Source organism: Macaca mulatta, chromosome 9, assembly GCF_049350105.2.
Source record: "Macaca mulatta isolate MMU2019108-1 chromosome 9, T2T-MMU8v2.0, whole genome shotgun sequence".
Taxonomy (NCBI): Eukaryota; Metazoa; Chordata; class Mammalia; order Primates; family Cercopithecidae; genus Macaca; species Macaca mulatta.
In genome coordinates, this window is record NC_133414.1 from 50679052 (window position 1) to 50700579 (window position 21528).

At 35.6% G+C, this 21528-nt stretch overlaps 1 protein-coding gene across 32 annotated transcripts in view; it reads left to right on the plus strand.

The window, feature by feature from the left end:
• The window catches only part of LOC114669927 (X-linked retinitis pigmentosa GTPase regulator), a 44606-nt gene that overhangs the window by 5359 nt on the left and 17719 nt on the right, over positions 1-21528 (plus strand). For 2 of the 32 annotated variants that reach the window (XM_077945499.1, XM_077945500.1), the window contains exons 2-7: positions 1164-1226; positions 2079-2112; positions 2648-2702; positions 3268-3426; positions 4777-4926; positions 11426-11584. In XM_077945499.1, the coding sequence (XP_077801625.1) occupies positions 2648-2702; positions 3268-3426; positions 4777-4926; positions 11426-11584 (523 nt within the window). In that variant the 5' untranslated portion in view covers positions 1164-1226; positions 2079-2112. Of the gene's footprint in view, positions 1-1163; positions 1227-2078; positions 2113-2647; positions 2703-3267; positions 3427-4776; positions 4927-11419; positions 11585-12284; positions 15224-21528 lie in introns of those variants that run through there. The other 30 variants (XM_077945502.1, XM_077945503.1, XM_077945518.1 and 27 more) reach the window with 26 other exon arrangements.

Sequence of the window (21528 nt, forward strand, 5' to 3'; positions counted from 1 at the left end):
TGGAGATTCCTTGAGATGTAGTAAGAGCAGTATTTTTTATCTTCCTGGCTAAATTTTAATTTTAGCTCAAAATATCAGTGTAGCTTGTCATATTCATGCTGTTTATGGGAATTGTTATGGAACTTTTAAAGTATTCCATGTGTTCAAAAAGTATTTATTGAGTACAGTCTAAGCACTTGGGGATATTCACAGTGACCATAACCCTTACTCTCAAATATCTTATCTAATAGAGAAGCTAACAGAATTGTTTAGACTATGGGATCCTTGAGACCAGGAATTCTATCTTAGTCATCTTTTTGCAGCCCCTATGCCAAGCACTTAGGAGATGTTCTTTAAATGTTTTTTGAATATGTAGATAAATGAATGAACAACTTTGATTCATAGGTGTATACCTATCAATATTGGTCTTTCAGTTTTTCATTGAATGTGGTAGAAGGTGAGCTTGATAACGGTGATGGCAGGTTAGGTTAGGGATCAGATTGGTGAGGAGGAAGCATAATAGAATACAGTGAGTCTCAGCACATATTAACTACCTGTGAAGTTGTTTTTTTTTTTTTTTTTTTTTTTTTTTTTTTTTTTGAGACAGGGTCTCGCTCTGTTGCCCAAGCTGGAGGGCAGTGGCGTGATCTCTGATTACTGCAGCCTCAACCTCCTGGGCTCCAGCCATCCTCCCACCTCAGCACCCCCTCTCCGAATAGCTGAAACTACAGGCATGCACCACCACACCCAGCTAATTTTTGTGTTTTTTTTGTAGAGATGGGGTTTCACAGTGTTGCTCAGGCTGGTCTGGAACTCCTGAGCTCAAGCCATCCGCCCGTCTCAGCTTCCCAAAGTGCTGGGATAATAGGTGTGAGCCCCCGCACCTGGCCTACCTGTGGAGTTTAAAAATATACATATATAGATGTCTAGCCCCTACTTTAGACCCACTGACTCAGATTCCCTAGGGATGGGGCTAAGATATCTATATTGTATTTAAGCTCCACTGGTTATGATGGTACACAACCAGTTCTGAAAACCTCTGGTTTGCTATTTAAGAACATTGACTTTGGAATCAGACAAGCCTGCTATTAAATCTCGGTTCTATCACTTTGTTACCATTTGTCCTGGACTACTGTTCATTTTCATTGCTGTAAAATAATTGTCCCATTTTTAAATATTTTTAGCTCTAAAACCTGAAAAGGTGAAATTAGCTGCCTGTGGAAGGAACCACACCCTGGTGTCAACAGGTATAGTGCTCAACCTGTATGATTTCCTGCCTGACTTTGAGAACTGAGGTCTCATTCCAGTAACGTGGTTTTGTAAAATTAATAGAGATTATGCTTTGGCAACAGTAAAATTAGGGTTTTTGAAAATGTCAATGGCTAGTACACATTTGCCTTTGCAAATATACACATAAATGTCAAATGGCTGAAGAAAAAGCTTCTTTTCTTGGATTATATCATGGGACAGCATCTCCTAACCTGTGTGTCCACCTTAGGGGCTGGTTATTCCTGTTCTTGCTCTTCTAGAACTCTTCCTTACTAAGGTTGAGTGGAAGGCACCCGGAAGGCTGTTGATGTGAGCGAGCACAATTCCCATCAAAACCCATACCAGCTTTTGTGTGTGTATGTGTGTTTGTAGAAATTAACAAAGTGCTTCTAAAATTTATATGGAAAACAATTGACATAGAAGAGCCAAAACAATTTTGAAAAATAACAAAATTAGAGGACTGGCACTACCTGATTTCAAGACTCACTGTAAAGCTGCCGTAATCAAGACGGTGTGGTATTGGCAAAAAGATAGACAAAGATTAATGGAACAGAATAGAGTCTGCAAGTAGACCCGTATATATATGCCCACTTGATTTTTGGCAGAGATGCGAAATTCAATAGAGAAAGAGTAGTATCTTCAGCAAATGCTGCGGTAACAACTAGACCTCCAGGACCTGACCACTGAGCAGTTCTTCCTACCACCTTCCCTCTGCCCCTGCCCCGTGCCCCCAACCACTTATTCTGTCTTCAGGATGTTTTCACTGTGTCAGCTGCTCTCCACCTCTCCATACCTTTCCCTTTCTGAAGTGTCTTTTCTCTTTCTCTTAGGCTTTTCGGATTATCTTTTGAGATCCCATTAAGTGTTAGTTCGTCCATGGAACATTTTGTAACTGTTCAACTTTGTGTTCATTTATTTGTTTGAATTATTTCAATCTCACCAACTCTGGTTTGCTCCATGTGTGTTAAATTGTGCACTCCAATTTCTTGTGACCTTGTATGTATTTTCCATTTGAAAGCTAATCTTGTTTCCCCAATTAGGTTTCCTCTTTTCTTAAAAACAAAAAATAAAAATAACAATAACTTTAAAATTTTTACTAACTCAGGCTGATTCTGCCCTCATTTCACCCTATAATTTAGCAAGGCTTTAACTTCGTGTATATGTTTATGACGTAGCTAACTAATTATGTGTTAAAAATCTTCATTAATTTACAGCTTACTGGAAATGTGTATAATCTAGGCATGATGTACTTTTTATTTAATTAACAGAGTAATTAACAAACATTTTTACGTACTTTAAATGAGCCAAATGCTGTTCTAAGAATTTTACAAATCTCAGCTAATTCAGTCTTCATAACAACTCTTATGAAGTAGGTACTATTATTATTCCCATTTTATAGATGACGAAAATGAGGCACACAGAGGTTATGGCTTGCCCAAGGTCCCACAGCTTTGGTAAGTGGTAAGCCAGAATTTGCACCCAAGCAGTCTGGCTCTGGAGTCTTTCCTCCTAAACAGAGTGCTATAGTGACTTCTTATTTAGCTAGGAAGTTAAAATGAATACAACATAGAATTATCATGTTTCTAATTAGATTCTTCTTGGATTTGCCTCGTTTTACTTATTTATACTATATCTTAGCTTTAATGGGTACAGAAGTTAAAATTAATGGACACATCCCTTTTAAAATAGATTTGCATTTTAAACTAGTTTGGAAGTTACTTTCCTTGTTTTTACTCTGAATTAATAAAGTACTATATTAGCAAGAAATACGTTCCATTCATTCTGTTCATTTCAGTTGCTAGTTACATTCTAGATTGATTTCTAACATCTCACAAAAATATGTGACCTTGCTTGTTTTGCTGTATTTTGACGATGAAATGAAGTTGTCTCCCAAATAATAGGATAATGATAGCTTTCAACTTTCTTCACTGTTAAAAGAGGAAATCGCTGCTATGCACTGACCTGTCTCATAAAAAGGGGGACTTTATAGTCTGTTGATGTTTTCTTTTCCATGTGCAGAAGGAGGCAATGTATATGCAACTGGTGGAAATGATGAAGGACAGTTGGGGCTGGGTGACACTGAAGAAAGAAACACTTTTCGTGTAATTAGCTTTTTTACATCCGAGCATAAGATTAAACAGCTCTCTGCTGGATCTAATACTTCAGCTGCCCTAACTGGTGAGGCTTCTTTTTCAGTCTGGGACACATTCCTTTCCTGTAGATCAATATATGCCAACTCAGTAAACTGAAGGGAGCATTGCTGTTTAGTTTTCTTTCATTGACTATCTATGTGTTTTCAGAAAACATTTAAAATATAACTTTAAATCTTGACATACTGCAATTTTATGCTTATTTATGCTTATTTTATGCTTATTTGTGCTTATTTAAATATACATTTAAAAAGTAATTGGCAAATAAGCTCTAAGCTATGCTCTCCATCTACTCCTTTAGATATTCTTAAATATTATTTTCATTGTGTGCTCTTACAGTTCTACTTACAGTTTTAGCTGAAGTTGCTATCAGAAACATCCACGGAAATCTATTGCAGCATATGGTGTTAAAATGTGATTTGTAACAGTCATTGTACCTCTCTGCCCTCCCTACCAAAAGCCCATATGAGACATTTCTTTAAAATTTGGAGCCAAGATCAGCTTGATCTCACTGAAGTTGCTGGTTAGCTGCTTTGTTTCAAGCAGGAGACTATGTAGCATCCGGTGTTACTCTATCAGGAAAGTCAGAGTTGTATCTGAAGCTCTATCCTTTGGATTTTGTCAGCCCTTAAGTTAGCATTTTGACATCCTTTCAGTTGTTATTTTCATTTATTTGTTTTGCATTACTAAACCACTTCAAAATTTAAATTATTTAAAATATATAAATAAATCTTGAGAATTCCTTTCTAAAATATTTTTCCTAGATTTTTTCTGACATCAAAACCCTTATCAGAAATTATATAAGTTACCTATTTTTGAGATGTTTTACATGATATTATATCTTCATCCTCTAAGGCTAGCTTCTGTGTTTTCAGGTTTAAATTGTAAGGAAAAAAATATGTAGTGGAATACATTTCTTCTCTTCTTTTTTCCAAAACATCATTTCCACAGCGCTCTCAAGAGCAAGGTCTTCCAGGCTTTTTTGACCTGCAGGTGTCTAATGTGACCTGTGCTGTCTTTCAGTTCAGTTGCAGGTAGACTGCTTGGAAGGAGGAGAACATTTCTGTTTAGAGACATTAGAATGGGAAAGGGTGATTGTAGGAAAGGGCATTCTGTCTTTGCTATTGAGATAAAAATATGGCCAGGACTAAAGTGATTTACAATCAGGCTGTTCTGTGTTCTTTATCATTATAGAAGTATTTCACAATATAAATTGAACTCTTAAGTAGCTAACTGGTGTAAATGTCTTAGTAGTACTTTATTGTTAAGATACATAATTTTTATGAACTATAAAATAAATGGTCTTTTGGAAGTAGAATAGCTTCAGAGCCTGACTACCTTTTAAAACCTTTTCTCACCCTTGTATTTTTCTTTGTAGAGGATGGAAGACTTTTTATGTGGGGTGACAATTCCGAAGGGCAAATTGGTTTAAAAAATGTAACTAATGTCTGTGTCCCTCATCAAGTGACCATTGGAAAACCTGTCTCCTGGATCTCTTGTGGATATTACCATTCAGCTTTTGTAACAAGTAAGACACATTTTGAAGTCATCATGTTATCTCCCACTTCTGTGTTATTATTAAATTAATAATGAAATGATGTAACATATTCTCTGGTTCTATAGAAATAATGCCATGGTTGTTCATGTAATGAAATTGTTTTGGTCTGTTTTAGGTCACAGTATTTCCCCATTTATATAATAAGAGTTCATAATTTCAAACTGTGTCTGACATGATCACTTTTTAGGTGAATATAGAGAGCTCAGCGTGGGATATGGTTTCCTTTGGGAGGACTTTCTCAGCATTCCCAACTTCTCCCTTTCCTGGACCTACTGGCAACCTTTTCTATCTTAGTTAAAATATTTGAAGTGTTGGGCTCTAGCTGTTATAGTCTATATCTACCCTAGTAATAACAGAGGAAGTGTGATTATGACTTTGCATCTAATTGATGGGATTTTTTAATAGTAAAAATACCTAGAGGAAATAGTTTATGGACCCTCTTAGACAAATCTTTAAAGATTTATTTTATGCATTTACTCTTTATTTCATGTACCACAGACTCGGGGTTAGAAAGTGGTAATTCACCCATCTCAGTGCCCCCCAAAGTTACCAATGAATTGGCAGCAGCATGATACCAAGAGAGAGTAAACCTGACTTTGTCAGTATTTTTCACCACTGCATCCCTGGTGTCTTGAACAAACTGATAATCAATAAATATTATTGAATGAAGGAGAAAGTGAATGAATGATGAATTGATTGCATTCCTTGGGGCAACACTACCTACCAACTTATTGGCAACTTTTGGCTCCTGGGGTTGGTATAGTCTGTACTTGCTTTGTTCATGAAACAAAAAACAGGAAACAAAAACACAAATGGGAAAAAAAGGCAGCCAAATGATAAAAATACCAAGCAAAAGCATTGTTTTGTATTTGGACTTTAAGAAAAGTGCCAGAATGAATTGTGTGAATGAACTCTGCATTAGCCATTAGGTGAACAAGTGGAATAGTTCATCTTAACCAACAGGCATTATATTGAGCTTTTTTTTTTTTTTTTTTTTTTTTGGTGTGTTTTTATGCTTTTTTAAAAAATTAAAACCCAGCTTTATTGAGATATAATTCACATACCCTACAATTCACCCATTTAAGGTAGATGATGGAATGTTTTTTAGCATATTCACAAGTTTGTACATAAAATGAACTTTTATACCGAGCATTTTGCTGAGATTCATTTACATCAGCTGATATGAACTGTCAGTAATTTTCACACTAGCCATTATTTTATGACTTTAATCACTTAAAGCAACTTTTTACAAATTTTGGAAATAACTCATGTATAAGGGGTTTTACTTAATATGTATTTCATGATAGATGAAAGTGTTACATAGAAAAGCATTTTTTTTTCTCTTTGTTGAATTTGTAGATCAGAAAAAGCAGATTCTTTATTTTTAATTTTTAGTATTAGTGGGTACATTATATATATATATGTAGTGGGTACATTTTATGTATATATATATGGAATACCTGAGATTTTTTATACAGGCATGTGATGGGTAATAATCACGTCGTGGAGAATGGGGTATCCATCCCCTCAAGCATTTACCCTTTGTGTTACAAACAATCCAATGATACTCTCTTAGTTATTTTAAGATGTACAATTATTTTGATTGTAATCATCCTGTTGTGCTGTCAAATACTAGATATTATTATTTCTAATTTTTGGACCCATTAACCTACCCTCCTACACACACCCCACTCCCCTTTCTAGCCTTTGGTAACAATCCTTCTACTCTTTATTTCCATGAGTTTGTTTTGATTTTTACATCCCACAAATAAGTGAGAACATGCAGTATATGTCTTTCTGTGCCTGTTTTATTTCATTTAACATAATGACTTCCAGTTCCATCCATGTCATTGCAAATGACTGGATCTCATTCTTTTTCATGGCTGAATAGTACTCTATGGGGATAAGTACCACATTTTTTCTTTTTTTTGAGACAGAGTCTTGCTCTTTTGCCCAGGTTGGAGTACAGTAGCACAATCTCAGCTCACTGTATCCTCCGCCTCCCGGGTTCAAGTGATTCTCCTGCCTCAGCCTCCTAAGTAGCTCGTATTACAGGCGCCAACCATCATGCCCAGCTAATTTTTTTGTATTTTTAGTAGCAACAGGGTTTCACCATGTTGGTCAGTCTGGTCTTGAACTCCTGACCTCAGATGATCCGCCCACCTTGGCCTCCCAAAGTGCTGGGATTACAGGTCTGAGCCACCGCGTCCAGCTCCACGTTTTCTTTATTCAGTCATCTGTTGATGAACACTTAGGTTGCTTCCAAATCTTGGCTATTGTGAACAGTGCTGCAACAAACATGGGAGTGCAGATATCTCTTTGATATACCAGTTTCTGTTCTTTGGGTATATACCCAGCAGTGGGATTGCTGGATCATATGGTAGCTCTGTTTTTAGTTTTTTGAGGAACCTCCAAACAGAATAGTTTATTTCCTAATAAAAATGCAGAACATATTACTAAGATAGTTATGTTTAAGACTTCCTACAGATTTTTCACCTACTAGTATGTTTAAATGCTCATGTTCGTATTTTAAATTCATGTTCTCAATTCAAGTTCATATTATAAATTATATAAAATATTCAATTTTTAGATGTTATAGGTAAAATCTATGGAGTTTTCAGGTATTATCCCTGATTTCTGTGTCTTTTCATCTGATATGTTAATGGTTGGGTCTGAGCATTTCAACCAATGATTCACTGATTTAGGTGTAGTACAATAGGGGATATAAGCAAATGAGTTGGGGTCATGGGAACTGGGGGCAGGAATTTGTGGAGCAATCTTCAGAGACTGGAGAATAGAGACTTGGCAGTGTGCTTAAGATCAGAATCCTGGGGAAGGTAGCTATCAGAGCCAGGTAGGTAGTTTGAAGAATCCAGATTTTATAAAAATTAATAGACCTAAGTGAAGTAGATATAATTGATATGAAATGACCTATTTGTTCTTCATGATAAATGTTATTTTATTTTTTATATATAAATAAGGAAAAGACCTTGAAATTAAATAAAACATTTTATATGGATTAAAAGCACTCACCTTCCCCTTTAAGGAAGGTCCTACTGATAAGCTACAGGAAAATATCTTCTTACCCTTTATAGCAAGCTCGTCCAACCCGCAGCCCAGGATGGCTTTGAATGTGGCCCAACACAAATCGTAACCCTTCTTAAAACATGAGATTTATGCACAGACCTTTTCTTTTTTTAGCTCATCAGCTATCGTTAGTGTTAGTGTATTTAATGTGTGGCCGAAGACAATTCTTCCAGTGTGGTCCAGGGAAGCCAAAAGATTGGACACCCCTGCTTTATAGGTAAAACATTTTACTTTAAAAAGTTGACACTGTGAGAAACCTCAGCAACTTACTATGTAAAAGTCATTTTAAATGCTATTTCTTACAATACCAAGTTGATTAAAATGTAGTACCTGCCCTTCTGGAGTTTACAGTCAAACCATAGGATGTATAGTTTTCCATGTACAAAGCATTTTCAAGTACAAATAGATTTCATTTAATCTCCCAACCACTCTGAGAGAGAGGTGGTGGTATCTCTGATTCCGTATATGCAGGCAGGATTCAAACACAGTTTTATTCAAGGTGATGCTGCAATTGAGTTGCAGAATCAGAATTTGAACTCCAGTCTTCCAGCTCTAAAAGCCAGAACAACTTCTACTGACATGCAGTTTCTCTCCATGTACAAGAGGAAGAGGAGGATGTGGTAGCAGCTACTAATGACCAGGCACTGATTGTGTTCTAAGTGCCTTTGAATGCATTAATTCAGTTATTCCTATGAAACAACCCTATCACATAGGCACTTTTATCCCCATGTTACAGGCCTAGCGATTGAACAACTTGCTCAGTATGATTGAGTAAGTGGCAGAATCCAGATGCAAACAAGGCAGTCTGACTCGGTAGCACATACTTTTCACTACTGTGCTAGACCAATAACTGCAATATACAGCAGACCATGATTGGTAACATAAGACATTTGATAGCAGAGTCTTACATGAGATCAAGAAAGAAAAAATATTATTTCTTGTTAAGGACATCAGGACATATTTCAGAGAAAGGGTGGTATTTGAGATTAACCATGAAAGATGGAAGCAACTCTGAGAGAGACAGAGATGAGGGAAGAACAATCCAGGCAGAGACAAAAACATGTGCAGAGATAAAGAGACAGAAAAGTAAATCATGTATTTGGAGATTATTGCATAGTTGAGTTTGTTTAGAGGTTAGGGATCATGGATCCTAATGTGAACCCCTAAAATGATATGCTAAAATTGGTAGGTGCATTTTTTTTTTTTTTTTTTGAGCCAGGTCTCAGTCTGTTGCCCAGGCTGGAGTGCAGTGGCATAATCACGGCTCACTGTAGCCTAGACCTTCTGGGCTCGAGTGATCCTCCCACCTCATTCCCCTGAGTAGCTGGGACAAAGATGGATGACACCACACCCGGCTAATTTTTGTATTCTTTGTAGAGACATGGGTTTCACCATGTTGCCCAGGCTGGTCTCAAACTCTTAGACTCAAGCCATCTGCCAGCCTCGGCCTCCCAAAGTGCTGGGATTACAGGTGTGAGCCATCACACCCCGCTGGGATGTGTACTTTTTTTTATAGAGCTGTCATCAAATTCTCAAGGGAGGATGTGACTCAAAAGAGAGTCACCAGCTTGGGAGTAGATAGAAATATGACTGGTTAGTAGTCCGGGGACCTAATATGGAAGGTCTCTTGTAACAGTCTGCAGTTTATACTTGATACATGTATTTTTTTTTTTATTTGGAAGTGTCACAATTAGAGCCTTGTTTTTGGAAGATATATCTGATATTGTGTGGATATGTTAGACTAGAGGTAGGAAAGACATTTGAGAAACTTGATCCAGGTGAAAATTCATGTTAAGGTGTAAAGGGAATCAGGAATCTATAGACAGAAATGGAGAGAGACTCATCAGGACTTAGGAACCAGTTTCTATGGGAGGCAACAAGCATGGGAGAATGGAAGGGTGCTAACTTACTGGGCACCACTTTTGTGTCAGTGTTCGCTAAATACTTCATAGAAAACTGTGGTCCATAAAACTTCATTTTCTGTGCAGATCAATTCAGAAAATCAATATAGCTGTGTTTACAGTATTTGAGCAAGTTTCAAGTGGTGCATATCTTGTGCATTGGCTGTCCCACACCTTCCCGAAGTTCCGTGATTTTCTAGAAGGACTCACAGTTTTCAATAGCAGATTATACTTATGAATAAGATTTATTACAGCAAAGGATACAAAGCAAAAAGAAAAAGTGGGGAAAAGATAAGCATCTACAGTGGAGTCCAGAGAAGTCGTGCTTGGACTTCCTAGTACTTTCTCTTAGGAAACCACACAGGGCATGTTTTCTTTTTAGCAGTGAACTACAGGGACATGTGTGGAATGTCTCTGCCCAGGGAAACCCATTCTGGTGCTTCCAGGGGATTTAGCAGGCTGGTCATATAGGCACCACCTGCTAGCAACTGGCCACAGCAGCTGAAACTCAGGACCCTCAATAATGAAGCCAGGTGCGCATCATCAATGTTAATGTTTGTGCAAGCAGCCCTGAGAAACCTAATCTGGCATAGTTCATTGCTCTGGTATATATAACAAAGTCATTAATCATTCATATAAAGAACACTCCAGGGGCCACCTTCTCAGGGGTTGGGCAAGGATCAATCATGGTTCTCTCAGAGACTTACAAAGAAAAAGCAAGCAGATCTGCTCTGTTGTCTCTTTGCTGATACCAATGGTGATGTGTTCTATGTCATTCTTGAGATTGGACCATATACTTACACAAGATTTTTAAATTCTACTTTATAGAACTCAGTTAATTGCATAGAAATGAATAAGAAAGTTCTTGCTTTCAAGAAGTTCACAGTCATAATACAGTGTGATAAATGTAACAAAGAAGCAAATTAATAGTGTTAGTATGGACAGGGCAGTGATTAAGTGTCAGGAACTCTTTGGTAAGCGTCTTTGGAGGAAATGCCATCTAAATGGGTAAAATCTGCTATGTTAGGATTTACTTAACATATTTACTACACACATAAGTGAGTTTTCTAAACCAGTTTCATATAAAGCAATTATTTATTCATTTATTCCACAAATATTAAGTGCTTGTTCTAGACACTGCTAGGTTTTGGGGATACCGTAGGGAGCAAGACAAAATTCGTGTTTTTATGGGAGCTCTAAGTAAGTAGAAGACACAAGATATTCTTCACTTTTGTGAAAGCACTAAAATGATTTCTAGTTGTTTATTAGTAGTGGTAGTCATGAATTTTTCATGAAAATTACTGGATTAAAATAACAAGGGGAAAAGAAAATCTAGCTTTATTTCCTTATCATACAGTGAAAATATCTCAAGAAAGGTCAAATGTATTAAGTTATCCTTGTCAAAACATTTTTTTGAAGGTAAGATCAGCTTTTTGTTCATATGTATGTCATCACTAATCACTGTACTTTTCCTTCAATAGCAGATGGTGAGCTATATATGTTTGGAGAACCTGAGAATGGGAAGTTAGGTCTTCCTAATCAGCTCCTGAGCAATCACAGAACACCCCAGCTGGTGTCTGAAATTCCTGAGAAGGTGATCCAAGTAGCTTGTGGCGGAGAGCACACTGTGGTTCTCACAGGTATGGATGGAGTCCACTGTTCTGTTCCCTGCTTTCTGTGGAGACTAATGAAATTTTTTTAGTGTTCATTTTTTTTTATTGTGGTAAGAATACTTGCTATAAGAACTACCTTCTTAATAGATTTTTAAGTGTATAATACAGTATTTTTATATGTAGGCACCACTATTGTACAGCAGATGTCTGAAACTTATCTTGAATAACTGAAACTTCATGCCCACTTTACAGTAACTCGTCTTTCCCGCCTCCCCTCAGCTCCTGGCAACCACCATTCTGTTCTTAGCCTCTATGAGTTTGACTCTTAGACACCTCGTGTCAGGTGGCTTTGCATCTCTTTCCATTAAGATTCTCACTTTTGGGGCCTGGTGCAATGGCTGACACCTGTAATCCTAGCATCTTGGGAGGCCAAGGCAAGCAGATCTCTTCAGCCCAGGAGTTTGAGACCAGCCTGAGCAACATGGTGAAACCCCAACTTTACTAAAATTAGCCAGGTGTGGTCTCAGCTAGACCTTGTCTCCAAAAAAAAAAAAAAAAAAAAACCCAAAAAGATTCTCACCCTTTATTTCTACACTTAATATATATTTCTGGTCTATGAAATAATTTTTTTAAGTAGAAAAAAATGAATTCTGCTAATGTAATTTATATTTTCATGACCTTAACTTTTTTTTTTTTTTTTGAGACGGATTTCACTCTTGTCATCTAGGCTGAAGTGCAACGGCCCGATCTCAGCTCACTGCAGCCTCTGCTTCCTGAGTTCAAGCAATTCTCCCGCCTCAGCCTCCTGAGTAGCTGGGATTACAGGCGCCCACTACCATGCCCGGCTAATTTTTGTATTTTTAGTAGAGAGGGGGTTTTGCCATGTTGGCAAGACTGCCTCGAACTCCTAACCTCAGGTGATTCACCCGCCTCGGCCTCCCAAAGTGTTGGGATTACAGGCGTGAGCCACCACATCTGGCCTGACCTTAACATTTTTAATGGCAACATATTCCATTATTTTTAGCTCATTTTCAGGGACAAACAATTTTTCTTATATATATGTTTTCTATATTTATCTAAAATCGACATTTTTCCTGAAATGCCTTCTTTTGGAGAAGCTTTTTGTTCAAGCTATTTTCTACATGACATTGATAATTCTTTTTTTGTGATATTTACAGTGTATAACTTGGGAATTTCTTTGTAGTTGTATGTTCTGTTATAGTAATTTATTAAAAATAAATTTTTATTTATTTTTATTATGGTAAGGTTTTAAATTACAGATAATAAAATAAAGTTAGGACCTTAATAGTGATGTTACTTTTGGAATCTGAATTTCATATTTGTTATGACATGTCATTTCTCACAATTCTAATCACTGTATTGAAATATACTCACTACTTGCTAATATGTTTACTAAATTGATGCTTCCAAATTTTTTTTGACATTAGATTTATTTTAGATGAGTAATGTACATAATACAATTAGGTAGTGAATTATTATATTTTTTGCACAAAAATTAATAGTTTGTGAAGTCACCACTTAATCTTTAGTAACCCAAAGTTAGAAATGTTGCAGATAAATTTTGAATAATATCCAATTCTAAGATGATATGCCTAATGTTGCCGGGTAAGTGAAGAATATTTTATCTTTATATTTTTCTCTCTGATGTTACTTTTCCTCAACTTCCTGTTCCAGCCCCAGTCATGGTTATTAAGCTTTAGTTACTAGATGGAATCTTTTCTAAGTTAGAAAAAATTTTTTTTCAAAACTTATACTCTAAATTTGGAAATAATTCTGAGGTTTAAGATTTTTTTGGAATTCCTGTTGAAAAAGTGAATTTTTATATAATTTCAAAAATGTCCTAAAAATTAAACTTTGAAATTAATTTGTAAACATTATCTGAAAATTCATTCTATAGACAGAAATGCAACTTGATGTGTTACATATTTTCTCTAGTTTATGCAAAGATTATAGAAAGAATGAATAGGTCATTCAGGGTTATTTTAACAGATACAGATGCTGATTGTATAATAATAGTGTCTTCAGCCATTCATTATAAAATATTTTTCTATAAAGTGAGCAACAAGATAATCTATGATACTTTTAATGAAAGCTTAATTCTTACTTTTATATTCTTAATTTAAAATAAACACACTTAAGGATGATGTTTTCTTGTGGTTTTAAAGACATTTAGCTTTCTGTGGTCTTTGTTCTGAGCCTAAGTATAATCTTTCCAGAAACTGATTTCTCTCTCCAGATTTTTGCAAGCTTTGGGATCTCATACACCAGGAAAGTTTTTTAAATTATGAGATGCATCTATTTGACAGACCTGGAATAGTTACTGTTTGCCACTAAGATTTCCACTGCAGATGCAAGAAAGAAGTGTCCTTGCGTTTCCTGTCTGATTGTGGCAGCCAACATTGAATGGGGGAATACAGGAGAAAAACTTGGCAATACAGGGAAAAAAACATGAAGAGAGAATTTTTACAGTTCATAAAATAATTTTGTAAACAGTGAAGAGCTTGTGTTACAAACCAGAGAATAACCTAAAATTTGAGTTTAAAAAATTATGAGAACCAATAGATGGTTGTCAGCTTCTGATTCACATTTGCCTAAATATGGGCATTAAAAAAAATGACTGTTTGCACTATCATATCATAAAATAAGGAATATTTTCAAAATAGAAAGCTCTTAATTGTATAATAAAGGACACCTCCTTCAACTGTATAAATGTATCTGTAGGGAAATTTCACTACTTTGCCTGTTTTTCACATTTCTCCATGGACCTGTGCAAGCTTTATTATGAGCCAGCCCTGGTGAGGAACCTGATTCTGGAACACAGTATAGGCAGAATATTAAAAATATTTAGTCCTAGGTGATGAAGAAATGGACCTGAAGAGTATATTGATCATCAGTGTGACTAAATACTAAACTGGATTGCTAAGAGAGTTATGGAACATTTTGTAAGACCTTAAGGAAAGAATAGCTAATCACCTGTTCCAATTTCTTTCACCAAAGAAAAGCACTTGGATTAGATTATTCTATGAAGGGCCTTCCCAGCCTTGTTTTTCTATATGTCTATAACTCTTACCTTAAAATCTATTAGAGGATCATTCATTAAACTATTTTTAAAACAATTTAGTTCATATCTGATGAATTTATTTCAAATATAATATTTGCACATGACCACGATAGTTTAGAAAATAAAACTGGTTGTAGTGATAGGGTGATTATAGTTTCGCCTTGGGATCAGGGAAACCATGGACCACTGTGGAAAAAGTCTGAGGCTGGAACTTGGTACAGACTAAGTGAGGCAGAGTGATATTTGTAATTTTGTAAGTCATCCACAGCAGTTACCAACAGATAAGAAAGGCCAGTTGTAAGATGGGGTTCACAATGAAGTCTGGGTCCTGAGGCAAATGAGAATTTATCTTAACTTCTAAGATTATGTTTGGATAAACTTAAGTGTTCTACAGGTTAACAAATTATTCGTTCTGAAATCAAATATATTCTGTGAAATTACAGTAATATTGATCTGAAGCTAACTGATCAAATCTGTTTTCCTAATGTAATATTACTTATTAACATTAAATTATGTTGTTAAGTGTCACAAAGGTGATATGGCCAAAAATTCTATTGGTTGTTAAATAAAATGTCCTTAAATAAGAGCACCTTAGATCATTTTTATAAAATAGAAACTACTGTCATCACTAATATCCAAGCACCTGAATGGGAACCTACCAGGATACGGAACAAAACTTTTGTAACATGATTCAGACTGCCTAAACAGCCTCATTTCACAGGCTAATTGAAGTCAAACAGCCTAAGAAATGTAGAGTAATTGTTGGTTAGCTAGAGATAGATAGTTGTTTTAATTTACCCAGTATTCTACTGTTAAGCTGAACATTTAGAACTGGAAATATGCCATGTGATTATTAATTAAACTAAGATGGTTTTTTAATATTAAAATAAAGATCTGTTTTGCCATTGCCTCAATATGGCTTCATATCCTTAATACAGCATATTTTCTTTAAGGAGTAATATCTATTTGTCTTATTTATGAAGCAAACATTTTTATTAGAAAAAATTGTAAAACCACATGGCCATAGACAATTAGGTTTTCATTTGTAACCCCTATTGACAGAATGAGTTGATTAGATACTTTTTAGAAAAATGTTCTTTACAACAGAACGTCATATTATGTTTTCAAATCTGCCTGAATGTTTTCTCTTTTAATCCTGTCAGCAACTCTATTAGATAGGGATTATAACATCAGAGAATCTAAGTAACTCACCTGCTTGCCACAGCTAGTAATAATGAAGGTTTGGGTTCTGGCATGAATACCAAGCGCTTACCCTTCCTCCTGTAATAGGAGAAACTCAATGTACTAAACTCAGTGTACTAAGGAGAATTGACTAATGTAATCGACACTGCACGTCCTAATGCAGCAGCGAGGAGCATGTCTCTAAAAGGACCCTTTCATCACCACTCTTGTATCCTGTTTTTGTACTTTTTCATTTCTAGAAAACATATGACATAATATTTAATGAGTTACTGAAAGTCCTTTGGAATCACTTCAAAATATCAATATAGAGAAAAGCTTTTCCCCTCCTATTAGAGTTGCATTTCCTAGTAAAGAAGCTTTACGGCCGGGCGCGGTGGCTCAAGCCTGTAATCCCAGCACTTTGGGAGGCCGAGACGGGCGGATCACTAGGTCAGGAGATCGAGACCATCCTGGCGAACACGGTGAAACCCCGTCTCTACTAAAAAATACAAAAAACTAGCCGGGCGAGGCGGCGGGCGCCTGTAGTCCCAGCTACTCGGGAGGCTGAGGCAGGAGAATGGCGTAAACCCGGGGGGCGGAGCTTGCAGTGAGCTGAGATCCGGCCACTGCACTCCAGCCCGGGCGACAGAGCCAGACTCCGTCTCAAAAAAAAAAAAAAAAAAAAAAAAAGAAGCTTTACTTGTGAATAAATGTAGCATATGTACTATCAGTTTTAATTCTCAAGACAATTCTCTGAAATTGGGTTTTATAAAATAGATTATTAAACTACTTGAATTTTGTTTTATTTTATTTTTGAGATGGAGTCTTGCTCTGTTGCCCAGGCTGGAGTGCAGTGGCGTGATCTCGGGTCACTGCAACCTCCACCTCCAGGGTTCAAGCGATTCTCCTGCCTCAGCCTCCCTAGTAGCTGGGATTACAGGTGTACACCACCACGCCCGGCTAATTTTTGTATTTTTAGTAGAGACGGTTTCACCACATTGGCCAGACTCTTCTCCAACTCCTGACCTTAGGTGATGCGTAAACTACTTTTAAAAGGAAGAAGTTTTTCTGTAGGAGACACTCTTCACTTTTTATTTGACATAGTGAATTAGCTTAATGACAGTTGGTACTTTCTTTTTTATTTTTTGAGGTGGAATGTCACTCTATCACCCAGGCTGGAGTGCAGTGGTGCAATCTTGGCCCACTGCAACCTCTGCCTCCTGGGTTCAAGCGATTCTTCTGCCTCAGCCTCCCGATGTAGCTGGAATTACAGATGCGTGCCATCATGCCCAACTAATTTTTGTAATTTTAGTAGAGATGGGGTTTCACCATGATGGCCAGGCCAGTCTCAAGCCTGGCCTCAAGCAATCCACCCGCCTTGGCCTCCCAAGGTGCTGGGATTATAAGCGTGAGCCACTGCACCTACCTGGGTTGTTTATTTTTTATTCTTGAGTTTTAAGTGTTTTTTTATTTTTTGCATATTTGGATACCAGTCTCTTATCAGTTATGTGTTTTGCAATTATTTTCTCCCATTCTGTGCCTTTTCTTTTTATTCTTTTATCAGTGTCTTTTGCAGTACAGAAACATTTTTCTGTACTGACATATATGGCCAATCCACACTCAAGGGGAAGAGAATTATAATCCATCTCATATTGAGAGAAATATAAAGGAGTTTGTGGCTCTATTTTAACGTTTTGATTGATGTATAATTTCCATACAATAAACTGCACCTGTTTATAGTGTAAAAGTTGGCTAAGTTTTGACACATGTATACCCACGAAACCCTCACCATTATCATGATAACAAACATATTCATCAACCCCTAAAAAATACAAAACATTAAGTTTAAAGAAGCTCAGTGAGATGCAAGGGAAATCTGAAAACCAATAAAAGAAAGTCAGAAAATCAATTTAAGGTACAAATGAGAAAGGAAATAGCTATCTTAGAAAAGAAAATAAAAACCAGAAATTCTGAAGGAAAAAAAATTATTGGAGGAAACACAAAACACATTTAAAACGTTAAAAAATAGGCTATACCAAGGAAAAGAAAAAAAATTCTATGACTTGAAGATAGGTCTTTTAAAATAATCAAGACAAAATTTTGCAAAATGAATTTTTAAAATAAGTGAAACTCTGAGACATTTGGGACTACATAGGGCAAACCAATTTATGAATTGTATTATCAAGGTAAGGAGAATTCAAAAGGCCTAGAGAACCTAATTAATGAAATAATAGATAAAATCTTTCCACATTTAGCAAGATATTTAGACATTCAGATATGGAAGGCTCAGTGATCCCTAACAAATGCAGTGCAAAAAGGACTTCACCACAGCACATTAAAATCTGACTGTCTCAAATCGGTGTAAATGCAAAGATTCTAAAATCAGAAAGAAAAGTGCATCTATTCACCTATGAAGGAGACCCCATCGGACTAACAGTGGGTTTCTCAGGAGAAACCATAAAGGCCAGAAAACAGTGGGATGGCATTTTCAAAATGCTGAAAGGAAAAATAAAGTCAGCTAAGAATTCTACATTCAGCAAGGCTGAACTTCATAAATAAAGTATAAATCAATCTTTTCCAGACAAGCAAATCCTGAAGAAATTTGTCACCACTAGACTGGTCCTACAAAAAATGCTCAACTGATTCCTAAACATGGAAGTAAAAAGACAATATTTACAACCAGGAAAACACACGAAAGTATAAAACTCACTGATAAAGCAATCACACGAAGGAGGAAGAGAAACAAATCATAGGACTCTACTACAGAACTCCACCAAAAAACGACAGTCAAAGAAAATGAAAAATTCAAATAATTTATAAATTAACTAGAAAACAACAACATAACAGGAACAAAACCACAGATATCAATGTAAACCTTGATTGTAAATGGATTAAATATTCATTTAAAAATATATAGACTGGCTGAATACATTTAGAAACATTTTTGAGCTATATGCTGCTTCCAAGAAAGTCATGTTACCAGTAAAGGCGTGGAAAAAGATATTCCATGCAAATGAAAACTAAAAGCAAAAACGAGAAGCTACACTTATATCAGATAAATCATACCTTAAGTCAAAAACAGTTAAGAAAATGCAAAAGGATTATTATATATTAATAAAGGGGTCAATTCATTAAGAACATGTATATTACAAGTTTATATTTACAAAATGCTGGCTCACCCACATTTATAAAACCAATATTTAGTCATAAACAGAGAGATAGGGAGCAATACAATAATACTTGGGAAATTCAACACACCATTCAGAGCATTAGACAAATTATCTAGACAGAAAAGAAACAAACATTGGACTAAAATTGGACTTTAGACCAAATGACTTAACAGATATTTACAGAACATTCTACTCAACAACTGCAGAATATACATTCTTCTCATCAGTACATGGATTATTGTCCAAAATAGACCATATTTTAGGCCACAAAATAAGTCTCAACAAATTTTAAAATACCAAAATCAGATTAAGTATCTTCTCTGACCACAGTGGAGCAAAACTAGAAACCAATACCAAGAGAAATTCTGGAAACGATACAAATAAATGAAATTTAAACAACATGAATGACCATGAAGTCAACAAAGAAATTAAGATGAAAGTTATTTACAAAATGAATTCTAAACTTGGAAGCAAAAGGATAACCTTCATGAAAACACATAAAAGTAAAAAACCCATTGGTAAAGCAAATACACAAAAAAGGAAAAACAAGAACTCATGGTACCACTATAAAAAAACTAACAAAGAGCAATGACAAAGTCAGATAAATAGTAAGGAACAAAGAATATATAAAACAGTTAAGACAATAACAGAAACACTACCTTAGATATCAAAGACAACCTTGAATGTAAATGCATTGTATTATTCACTTAAGATAATAGACTGTGTGAATGAACTTAGAAAACATGGTCTGACTACAGGCTGCCTACAAGAAATGCACCTTACCTATTAAGACAAATATAGATGAGAAAATAAAAGCATGAAAAAACATATTTCATGCAACAAGAAACCAAAAGTAAGCAGAAGTGTCTATACTTATACCACACAAACCAGAATTTAAGTTAGAATATAAAAATTCTGAGTATATATATTCACCAAACACTGGAGTACCCAGATTCATAAAGCAAATATTTCTACATCTAAAGAGAGGAATACACTGCAATACAATAACTGTGGGAAACTTTAACACCCCACCTCAGAATGAAAAAGATTATTAAAACAGTAGATAAAAAAACAAACATTGGATTTAAACTGGAATTTAGGCCAAATGATTTTAATAGATATTTACAAAACATTTTATCCAACAAAGGTAGAATAAACATTCTTTTTATTAGCATATTCTCCATAACAGACTACAAATGTCAACATCTGAAAAACAATAGGCTGGCCCAGCACGGTGGCTCAAGCCTGAAATCCTAGCACTTTGGGAGGCTGAGGTGGGCAGATCATGAGGTCAGGAGATCGAGACTATCCTGGCTAACACGGTGAAACCACATCTCTACTAAAAGTACAAAAAATTAGCTGGGTGTGGTGGCCGGCACCTGTAGTCTCAGCTACTCAGGAGGATGAGGCAGGAGAACTGGTATGAACCCAGGTGGCGGAGCTTGCAGTGAGTTGAGATCACGCCACTGCACTCCAGCCTGGGCGACAGTGCAAGACTCTGTCTCAAAAAAATAAATAAATAAATAAATAAATAAATAAAAATAAAACACAATAGGCTATACATGACAACAAATTTAAAAAATATATATTGCAAATAACTCAAACCACCATAAAATACAAGTAAAAATCTACACCAAGAGGATCTTTGGAAATTATATCAATACATGAAAAATAAATAACATAATCCCAAATGACCACTAGATGAATTAATAGTTAAGATGGACATTTTTTTGAACTTTCAAAATGTATTTTAATCTCATTCCAAAAGGAAATAAAATTTCTAGATACAAATCATCTCATTCAAATCACTTTTTAACATACATTCTGCAACTTAAAATATTATAAGGAATCAATATTCCCATCTTTTATAATCTCAATATATTATATATTTAATATATAATAAATGTACAATACATACAGGTAGTCAGCAGGTTTACAAAGTAATTTAAGTCTGATCAGTATTGATAAATACTTTTAGACTATTAAAAGGAACTATTTAGGATCATAGAATAAAATAAAATATGGCAGGTCCAAGCCTAATGGCAAGATTACAAATGTTCATATGGCCAATCATTTTAAAAGAATTCTCTAGTTGGGTAGAATATGTTTTAAAACAATACTCTTCCTATTCTCAAACAGAAGTAGTTGTAGATATTAACCATATTCACCTCCATTAAATTTAAAATAACTGCAGTTTTCTTTACTGTAATATACAGTAGCTATCTCTTCCTTTCTGTTGGATTTTATCGTTTCAAGAGTAACTAATGCATTACCAACAGAAGAGACTTTAGCCTCTTTCCCTCCCCTAAAGCATGGCTCAGTTTGAAGATTGTTCTATAGACAGCCACTAAGACTACCAACAGTACCATAATACCGTTAAAAGTAATCAATAACTAGAGTCATTTGAGATGTTTCAAAGACTGCTAGAGGTTTCTGTCAACCAAGGTAATCAGAAATATTACCATTGTAGATAGCCCTCTCATACCAGTAAATACAGAGAGTTAAAATTCCAATGCCACACTGTAACAGTTAACAAT